Source organism: Lepidochelys kempii, chromosome 6 (assembly GCF_965140265.1).
Source record: "Lepidochelys kempii isolate rLepKem1 chromosome 6, rLepKem1.hap2, whole genome shotgun sequence".
Classification (NCBI taxonomy): domain Eukaryota; kingdom Metazoa; phylum Chordata; order Testudines; family Cheloniidae; genus Lepidochelys; species Lepidochelys kempii.
Window position 1 is genome coordinate 19937652 of NC_133261.1, and position 10758 is coordinate 19948409.

Consider the following 10758-nt stretch of genomic DNA (forward strand, 5'->3'; position numbering starts at 1 on the left):
GAACTTTGCAGACGAGATCAGCTCCTGAAGTCTTTTTCCACAGCTCACCACTAGATGTCAGGGGAGAGCTCATTCAGACTCTGCTTACATATACACTTAAAATGCTACCGCGTAGACACTCACTACAGTGATGAGAGGGTCCCCCGTTGCTGTAGTTAATCCACCTCCCCGAGAGGTGGTATCTAGGTCAATGGAAGAATTCCTCAATCAACCTAGCGCTGTCTACACCAGCGGTTAGGTCAGCATGGCTACGTCCCTCGGGGAGGGTGTGGATTTTTCACCCCCCTGAGAGATGTAGCTATGCCGATGTAAGTTTGCAGTGTAGGCCAGCCCTGAGAGTAATCATACAGGACCAGAGGGGCTCTTTCCTATTTACTCTCCATAGGGCTAGTGGGAGGGCTGCTGTGACTCACCCCACCCTGATCCAGCCACTCTTTCCTGGGCTGCAGAAACCTTCCCTTTTCTGCACAGGTGGGGTGAAATCCATATGTAGATGTTCCCCTCCATGCATGGAACAAGGGGGAACAATCTGGCCCAGAGGACAGTAATAAAACTGCCCCTATTTGAATTTGCCCTGAGTGACAATAGCACCTATCAGCAGGCGTTCCAGGCGTTCCTTTTCTCCATGTGATATAAATACAAGGAGAGCTTCTGTCTGTTTCTTCAGAATCTCCAGACAATGCCAGATATGTTCCTGAGGGAAAGGAAGGGAAATGGTTCAATCTGGTTTTTCTTTTCTGGGTTGGTCTCTCCTGCCCCCTCAAAACAAAACATTACACTGGTGCCTGGATTCCATTTAAACTGTGCTTTAGCTCTATCCCGTTTATTAACCCAAGAGGAAAACTACAGCTGAACCCAGGAAACCTCCAGCTGCTGGAAGAGATCAGGTTCAATCAACGTTGCCAATTCATGGTTGTATTCTGAGTCTCGCAGTAGCTGATGGTTTTCTTAAAGCCCCAGCTCCTGGAGTCAGGTGACTATGTGAGACTTACAGCTTTCATTAAAAACCTAAATATATGTTCCTCGCCCACATGTCCACGGACCAAAGCTTGGAAACACGAACCCTAAAGCCTCAAAAGCCAGAAGGCAAATAAAGAGACCCAATATTTACTGCTTTTAAATGTCATGATTTCTGAGCCAATCTTATGATTTTGGGAGGCCTGACTCACGAGTTTTGAATGCTTAGGATTGGTAATACTAGTGGCTTCTTATACCAGTCAAATAATACATCCAAATGCTAAGGTGCATTAGGCGAGGGATTCTAAATGCAACTAGAAACAATATAAAATTAATATTAAAAAGTCAGAATGTAAAGATAACATACCTAGATCAGGACAATACAGAGCAGTTTCCTACCTTGTATTCCTGGGCAGCCTCCTCTCACGTTGTGAGACCTGTGATCCTGGGATCTATCACAAACCACACAGATCGGGATTTGGTCCTCTATGTAGAACAGTTTCAAAGCCTCCTTGTGATTCTCACAGTTTCCTCCCCATCCTGGCTCTCTCTCTGTTCCTAACCCGAAATGCTTACTTAGTTCTGTGATGTTTGCCAGCTGCCTGTCTGGCCTGAAGTTCCTCTGGGGAAAAACACCTCTGCACTGAGGACAGGAGAAGCTTGGCCCTGATCCTGTCCCATCCCCCTCCCCCGCCCTGAACTGGGTGATGCAGGCTCGGCAGAAATTGCGCCCACAGTCTATGGACACCAGAACTGTAAAATACACCAGGCAGATGGGACAGGTAGCTTCCTTGTGCAACCTCTCAGCGGGGCTCAAAGCAGCCATGGCCCCTTCCTGGTGCCCAAAGAAGGCTAGTTTCACTTTCCTGCGCTTAGCCTGTAGCAATAACACAGGGCTTTTCCCTCCCTGAAACAATCCTTTGTGCACAAAGTTACAGGCTGTGGCGGTATCTGAGCCCCTCCTAGATGCTAAATCCTGCAAGTCGCTGAGCGCTGTAGCTCTGCTCCAGCAAAGCACTTAAGCACCTGGTTAACGTGAAGCATGTGAGCCATCCTAGTCCAAAGGGCCTACTCCTGCTTTGTTGGACGAGGGTGCTCAGCACTGTGCAGAACTGAACCCTAGCTAAGGAGAAGGGTGCCAAATGCTGTTCTTCAGCAATTTCTGCAGCTTATCTTCTCCTGACCAGCCGTGAGTCCTCCCCTAGACACTAGGGCCCAGATCCCCAAAGATATTTAGGCTAAGAACTTTCCTTTAAGGATCTGGGCCTAGGGCCCTCCTGAACCTGGAGCTGAGGTTCACTGAGCAAAGCCTAGGATGTCCCCCTAGAGGGTGAGGGGGTCTTGCTCCCTCCAACATGGCAGGCTCTTCTCCAGAGACAGCAAGTGTTTTGAAGGGCCCCAGAGAGGCCTTCTCTCTTCCCCTTTTAGCCATAGAAAGCTAACAGAACGGCCACCAGAACCACAGATGGGGAACAGAATCCACTTGAGAGCTATCAAGGGCCAAAAAAAGCATCTGAGAAAGGAATTGAAATTACAGCATGTGCGTGTGTGGGTGAGTGTGAGAGAGGGGTCCGCAGCCATGTTGGTTCCTGTGAAATCAAAAAGCAATTCCCGGCTGTCCCCGTGGTTGGAGGAAGCAACACCCAGGGAATTCCTTGGTCCCAGGCAGACAGAGGGCTGCGGAGGCCACAGCTCACGCCCACCAGGAGGAGAGGACTTCATGTCACGCTGGGTGATGCACACAGGGTTACAGACTCCAGGGAATGCTTTGAGAACAGGCAGAGCAAAGAGGGGGAACTGAGGGGCCCCTAGAGAGCACACTCTGCCCCTGAAACGTTGTTGAGTTACATCCCCCTGAAAAGAAAGGGTTAACAACGCCCTGGGAGCATTGTCACAGCTGGAAACTCAGCAATACTGCTGAGCCCTGCTGCTATCCTGTAGTATCTAGGTATGATGCCCACAGGATTTTGGCCTGTACTGACCCTCCTGCTTCCTTCTATCCTGGCCGGCCCCAACTAATGCCTGATTAAATGGACCTGATCAGCTGAGTCCCAGGCTTCAAAGGGACCCCCAGAATTTTCCCCCAGCATGCTCTCTGATTTTGTTTTCCAGCACCAAAGCAACACCCCTCTCCTTGCCCTGCAGAGCAATTTTTGGGGGACCTGAGCTAGAATCACCAGTGCCCTGTGCCTTGGAGAAGATCCACCCTCACCCAGAGCCTTTTGTGGCCACTTATCAGGGCAAACCAGACCAGTTTACCCCCACTGTGTATGGGTGTAAATGACTACGTAAGGTGCAGGGCAATGAGGAATCAGACCCCCTGTACTGTGGATTAATCTGAGCCATGTTAAACGTTCACCCTTCCCTCATCCTCCCCTGAACCTTCATGTTGCCAGCCCTGCTCCAGAGACTAAGACAAATTTTGCTCTGAATCCAGAGCAACCCCATTAAAAACCCTGTGTGCTGCAGATACTGTGTGCGGCTAAGCTGAGAATGCCCCATTGTCTTCAGCAGTGCAACGGGCTAGGAGGGGAAGCAGACAGAACCTGCAGCTTGAGAAAGATCCTATATCTCCTGGATCCCTGCCCAGTGCACATTCACCCTAAAGCACCAGGTCCCCTTCCAGCTGTGTCACTGCATGCAATTGCCACCCGCATTCGTTGTTACTTCTTCCTCTTTTGAGTGCAGGCTCGAGGCCAGTGGTCCCCCACCGTTCTTGTGGGAATATTCCCCGCACACCCCACCGCCGAAACGCGGCCGCCGAAATGCTGCCGAGAACCGGCAACGCTTCTCGGCGGCATTTTGGCGGGCGGTTCTCTGGCGGCCGTGCTCGGCGGGGGCATTTCAGCACTGCGTTGGGGACCCCTGCTCTGGGGCCATCTCTTTCTCTCTCTCCCCTTCCTCCCCATCTCCCACTCTTAATGTTTCAAACCAGAGCATTTTAAAGCCACTCCCGGGTCTGGCAAGATGCCGTCCTGTGTAAACAAAACCCAGAAGCCTCAAACTAACCTCGATGGAGTTTATAAAAAGTCCCAGGGCCTCTCTGTGCCACTGGCAGCATGTGGCAATGCTTAAGGAGGGAGAAAAGAAGAGCGCCTGCCTTGTAATTAGGCTGACTGTAAAACAGGTCCTGTCAGAGCTGCACAGCCACTAATCAGCACTGGGCCGCTAGGCCAGGGCGGGGTGGGAGGAGGCAGCCCCCCTGATAACAGCCCTGAGGGCCTCGGGGTTTCAGTCCACGCTTAGATCCTGGAGGAAAGTATTTGAGAAGGAATTAAAATAACCTGCTCTCGATGGATTCCCAGCTCCCTGCCCCGTTGCGGGAGGGCAGCCGAGACAGGATGGAGCTCCATCTTCTCAGGGAGCCTGAATGTAGATCCCCTCTGCCAGCTAACCCCACCAGGGTCCTGGGAACACTCTCCTGCCAGAGCCCAGGGCCACTTCCCGTCCGGACAGCCTCGGCACGGCTCCGGCCTGGGATGGCGAGTGGCAGGCTCCCCTGGGAGAGCGCTGCTGGCAAGGGTCCCTTTGGAATCTCAGCGGCTTTCGGGCCAGCTCCTGCCGCCCTTCGTCGCGCTGAGCAGGACTCAGTAGGGCCCCTCGCAGAGTAAGGCAGTGCTCGGTGTGCATCACAGCTGCATAATGGCTGCTGGTGTGCAGAGAACCACGGCCTACCCTACTGACCAGTAGTGTCTCATTGTTTTGTTGGACTCCCACATCTGTCTGTATCCATCTGTGGTCTCTTGTATAGTTAGATTGTAAACTCCTTGGGGCCGGGACCATCCTTTGGTCTGGGGCTGTACAGAGGGGGCCTGGGCCATGACTGGGATACTCCAATATTATAAATAATAGCACTCCCCAGATGAGCCCAGTCCTTACCCCAAATCAGACCAGGATTCACCCCGGCTGCAGCTCCACTGGCAGCAGCAGCAACAGAAGCTGGAGTGTAAACAGGGCTCAGACAGCTTGTCCTGATCTGGGGAGATCGTGCAGCTCCACCTCTTTCCAGCAGCAGGAGCGACACTGGCCATGGGGCCCAAAGCCTAAACCCCACCCATCCTCTGAATGAATCACCCAACAGACTAGGGCTGCACTGCATACGTGGTGCCCCACAGAGTCACCTGGTATGGCTCTGGGGCGCAGCTAATGGGCGAGACTAGTAGGTGTAGAAGGGAGATCCAGTGGAGAGCAACCCGCGCTGCTGGACCCTACAACCAATACTGCAAGGGAATTTACCTTTCCTTTCTGCTCAGGGGGGTTGTGACGCTTGAGGCTTATTCTTACCTTGCCTTGTTTGTCCCTTGGACACCTCCAAGCTGTACCCCACCACCCAGAATCTGGTGATTCCCAAGAATGCCAAAAACCAGACGAGTGCCAGGTCAGAGAGAAGAAAGGTGGATTCGGGGGAGTCACTATTAGGATGTCCCTTCAGCAACAGTGGGCATCAAAACTCCCACCATGGCTTGAGCTGACCATGGACATCAGAGTTCTCTGCCAATCCTCGGGATGGCCTGAGCTCACTGGGGCATCTGAACACATACAGTGCAAGCCCTAATTGGGATGATTTAGCTGGGGTTGGTCCTGCTTTGAGCAGGAGGTTGGACTAGATGACCTCCTGAGGTCTCTTCCAACCCTAATCGTCTATGATTCTATGTCCTTTCAGTGATATCCCTGCCAGCTTTGGAATGCTGCAGGGACCGCCCGAGGAGTAAAATAGAACAGCCCAAGTTATCTACAGAAATATCACAGTGTCTCCACCCTAGGAGACCACAGGAGGCAGGGGTAGCAGGAGCCCAGCTAGGCTAGAGCCAGATTAATTGGCTGCCTGACCAGAACAACTAAACTCTGGACAAAGATCAATGGTGAACAAACCAATGAGAAGCCAGTTAATGAGCCAATCAAGGCTGCAGTGAAAGGCAAGGGACTGGCTGACTGGACATTTTCAGCATTGGCCATAACCAGAGTTCCTTGCATGTTTTGGGTGTTGGATCTGTGTACCAACCAATCAGAACTCTGCTTCTCTGAGTCTGGCAGCCAATGAGATTGCTTTTTTGTCAGGACAGGCACACCCATTGGCTTCCAAAGTCAAAAGCCATAATATTTGGCTGATAATAATATGCTACAATTCTCCTGAGTCTCTGCAGCTTTGAGAGAGTCATGCTGCCCTGGGCTGAAAAGCCAAATACACCAAGAGGAGCATTAAAAGCAGCCTGCAAACTAGTTACCCACATCTGTGGGGCAAATCCATTGTTGTTCTGTTAAGCTAAAATAGGCCCATTCTGTGAGAAATCTGGGGTACCCCGTGTGCAAGGTAGAGGGGTGGAGCTGAGCGAGTGTGACTAAAGATCAAAGTTCCTTCAGGATCCCAAGGGAATATTTAATGACATTTGACAGGCCAGGAGATGGAGAAATAGTAAATTGCTCCCTGAGATCCCCACCCTGGCTCTCTCGAGGATGGGCAAAGTTCAAAAGGGGCAGAGGTGCTGTGCAGATGAGCATCATGCCCTCTAGACACTTAATCTTGCCTCGGCTTGGGGAGAGGGACTAGATTCCCTCTTCGGCCTTCCATTTCTATGATTCTCTGAACCTCGCCCCAATTCTCCAAAAGTGCACTGTCAGATTTCCATTACTTTATGCTTCCACTCATGCCAGAAACCCAGCCAAACAGCCTTCCTTGTGATCATTTGGATTTCCCATCTTTGCTCCTGAATGGAATCAAGGCACGGCAAAAATGGAAAAAAAAAAATCATGAAGGAAGGGGTTGAGATATTTTCAAACCTGAAAAATGTTTTGGGTGACGGTTCAGGTTGGTTCTTCGTTGATCAGAACCAGAGGATCCATCCCTATATGGAAATCTTCAGTATAATGAATTTTAAGTCAGAACTAAGGCTTAAGATTTTGCCATGCATATTTTTAGTAAACGTCACGGACAGGTCACAGGCAATAAAGAAAAATTCATGGAAGCCATGACCTGTCCGTGATGTTTACTAAAAATATGCATGACAAAATGGGGAGCCGCAGGTTCCCCACACCACCCAGGGGTACCTGGGTCGGAGCTGCAGGGTCTCCACATCACCAATGTTGCCAAGCTCAGGGCACCCCCGCCACCTGCTGTGCCTCTGGCATGGAGCTCTGGGGCTCCCCTGCCGGCCGCCGCCACTGCCCTCCATGCTCCAGAGCACCCCCGCTGGCTGCGGGGCTGGGAGCTGCACGGCACCCCAGCCGCCTGTGGGGCCAGGAGCTGCAGAGCACCCCCGCTGCCCGGGGCAACTGGGAACTCGGGCCACACGGTTCCCAGTCACCAGGAGTGGCAGGGACCCTACAGCTCCCAGGCACTGGGGCTCAAGTCAGAGAAGTCTCTGGAAGTCATGGATTCCGTGACTTCCGTGACAAAGTCGTAGCCCTAGTCATAACTCAATTCATATTAGGTAATATCTCACAAACCCATCTAGTGGGCTTGGTCCCTTAACAGGAGATTGGGATTCGGATTCAAACACCCAGCCCTTTCCCTCCTTGGGCATGCCCCTGTATTCACTAGCCTCCCAGATCTAGTCCCGACATGTACATTGCAACTTGGGCCTCCCAGGGTGCAAAGGAGAGGGCAGGCCTGGATTAAGGCCTAGGTTCTACAGGCCCATGTTTAGCCCCTCGAGCCCTTGGAATCACATGATCACAACAGAATCTGAGATTTCATTAAGAAGAACAGTCAGTTTCTAGCCCTTCTGATTGGGAAGTTTGAAAACAGGACCTGAGAGTAACTGAGTAACTATACCACATTTCCATTAGCCATTAGAAACTGCCACACATAGAGAGACTTATGATTTGTGAAGTTATTTAATCACTTAAATAGTAACAACCAAGGTTAGCGTTAGACACAGTAACAAAAGAACAGGGTTCCAAGGGAAGTCGATAGCTCATGTCTCTAACACCCCATGACCAAACACCCCAGGACAAGCAAAGACCAAAGGAGAAGGAAAGGAGGAGAGGAACCACAGTGCACAGACTCAGCTAGCTTGAGCATGAGTCCATGCAATCTACCAGGATGTAAAAGGAACTATTTTCACACCTCAGGCCACATCAAAGGGCAAGCTGTGGAATGAGTTCCGGGGCACATGACAACCTCAGTGGTGCTCTGGTTGGTGGGAGGCATTAGTTGCTCTGGGTTACAACAACAGAGGTTGCAATGTGCAGTGGTTTGGTTGGCTGGGTTATACTGGATTAGCAGTGTCTTTAGGAGGCTGCCGGAGTGGCCCACGTGTGTTTCCAGGAGCCCGCGAGGCCCCTGGGTCACTTTCCATCATCGTCATTAGCGAAGAACTTGTAGTTGAAGAAGTCCATGGACTCCTGAGCAAGCTTGGAGAGGTGGATCACGCCTGTGATCGCCAGGGCGATGAGCAGCAGCGGCAGCAGCAGGCTCCACACCATCGCCAGGATGTTGTAGCATCTGGCTTTGGAGCTGAAGTGGCGAGCGGCCTCGATGTCACCAGCCACCTTCTGATCCCGCGCCTGCAACAGCCAAGCCAGGAAGGGTACAGTGAGTTAGTGACATGGCAGAGGAGGCAAAGGACGAGGCAATGCCCTCAGAGCAACACAATCGAACTACAGGCATCAGAACAGGCTGCAACCACCCACTGCAGCTCTCAGCGGCTGTCTGTCACTCACCTTACTTCCATCTGCCCCTTGCTCTGGAGCTGAGTGTTCTCTCCCTGCTCCATTCTCTCTCAACTGCTCTGTCAGCCTAATCCAGTGAGTCTAAGCAAATAACTGACACCCACTTACCAACTGGTAGCTTACCCCTCCGTTACCATACACGGCATCTCTGAATTTGGCCTACTAAGTCTCAGCTGGTGTAACTCAACATGGCGAGGAGCCAGGAGAGAGGTCTGTAGCTAGAAACATCACAGGGGACTGCAAGAATTTGTGAATTAAAGTCAGTCCCATCCCACTTTAATTTATACCATCCTCCAGCTCCTTACTACTTTCAGCTCCCTTATGCATCAGTAAGCGATTTACAGCACCTCTGACCTCAGCCCACTGTCTGCCTCTTTGTGTCTCAGCTTTATCTCCATCACACATTCACTCACGCGTTCCTTTGCTATTGGCATCTGTTAGCAAATCAAATCCAAGAAGGAGCAGTGGCTCTGACTCTCTATCAATGATCCTCAGCAGAGAGATCTGGGAACAGAACGGTTACTCTAAACCTCTCTTTCCCCCAGTTCTCTCGGAAGTGCCTCTTGCTGAACTTCATTAAATCCATTCCCAGCAGTTTAGGATATACCCCTCCCCCATTCCTGAACAGAGCAGATTCCCAACGGCAAGGTGTGGGATATGGAGGAGTCCCTCCACATGGATCATGGTCCCCGGGCATCCTTTGGAGTAGAGAAGTCAGTCCCCAGAACCTCATCCAATACTGGTGGCACTAATTATGGGATAACAGGAAAGTGTGATTGCCAGCACAGCTCGCAGCCTCATTGATGTGTAGGAATCTAGCTGGGGATAGTAGCTTGGATGATACACATCAGCCTCAGACAGCATGAAGATGTGGTGCTTGAGGATGCTGCACCAGCACAGGATGCTCACATCATTCCTGATGCTCTTTACACAGACACTGCAGTCAGCTATCCTGCCCCATCACTGCCCTTTCAGACCCAGCCACTGAATCAGGAGGCTCAGGCAGTCTGTCTTGGAAATGCCAGAGCAGCTGTCACGGATAGCTGTATTTTTCAGTGTTTTTCCTTTTTAAAAGTAGAATTCCAGCTAGTGGGCAGCACTGGGCTAATGTCCTCTGCTAGGACATTGCTAACAAGGTGAGATTTAGGGCGGAGGCAAACTGAAGCCAGCTGCTAATAAGAACTTTCTACTGGGTCACAGTAGTGCCAGTAGGGCGTTACCCTCCGTACACAGTACCGGCAAGAGATTTTTAGCAGGTACTGAGTACCGGAAAGACTTGGGGCCAACCCCTCCCCTTCCAGAGGGAGGGTGGTCATAACATTCTTCCAGCATCTCCTAGATTTTTCACATCACTTCCCGATTTTAGGGTGTATTACAACTCAGAGCACAGAGAGAGATCCCAGAATCTCTAGGTAACCTGGGTGAAGTCTATAATTCCTACCAGAGTCCCTGGGAAATCCCAGCATCTCTAGGTCAACCCAAGAGAACTGGAGTGTATCATTCTTACTAGAGACGCCTGGGAAGGAGGCTCCATGTAAAACTAGATGCACTGAGATGTACGCTTCCTAGCCAAGTCCCCTAGGAAATCCTGGAATCGCCAAGTGACTGGGAGACATGGACACGAAAGGGTCCATTTCTGCACTAAGGAGCCAGCCTCTATGGGCCTGTGTAGAAGAGGCAGAGTAGGGCCGGGCTATCTTACCTTGACAGAGTAGGCAAGAGCCACTAAGCCACAGCAACAGAGGTTCATGTAGATGGTGTTGAAGATGGACCAGATCAGGTGGTCCCGGGGCACTACGGAGGGTCCGATGGTGATGACAGTGGGAGAAGGGTCCTGCTTGCGAGACGTCATGGGCAGGTAGTCCTCACGAGGGTAAGACGTGTCCATGGTCCTGGAAGGTGAAATCCTCAGCTCTCCTGTGGTAGCAGCCTGTAAGGGGAGCTGGTGCAGGGCAGGTCCTTTTTATAGTCTCTGCCTCAGGCACAGCTCCATCTCCCTCTATATATAAAATAGGGAAATTATAGCCCTCGCCTGGCTGTGGTTATCAGAAATGTTTGGCCAAAGCTGAGAGCAACATACTTGGGTTTGTAAGCCTGCCCTCCCCTGATTGTCTATGGAGCGCTTTTTAT

At 51.3% G+C, this 10758-nt stretch overlaps 1 protein-coding gene across 2 annotated transcripts; it reads right to left on the minus strand.

The window, feature by feature from the left end:
• Positions 1-8244: 8244 nt before the first annotated feature.
• Positions 8245-10516, minus strand: LOC140913814 (interferon-induced transmembrane protein 5-like). Of its 2 annotated transcripts, none has more exons than XM_073350609.1 (2): positions 10331-10516; positions 8245-8463 (listed from the first exon to the last, which is right to left on the minus strand). In XM_073350609.1, the coding sequence occupies exons 1-2, from the start codon at positions 10514-10516 to the stop codon at positions 8245-8247; spliced, it is 405 nt and encodes a 134-aa protein (XP_073206710.1). The 2 variants fall into 2 exon arrangements, 1 of the variants encoding a protein (XP_073206710.1); XR_012159665.1 differs by lacking the exon at positions 10331-10516 and adding an exon at positions 8620-8702 and having other exon boundaries at positions 8431-8463.
• Positions 10517-10758: the final 242 nt, after the last annotated feature.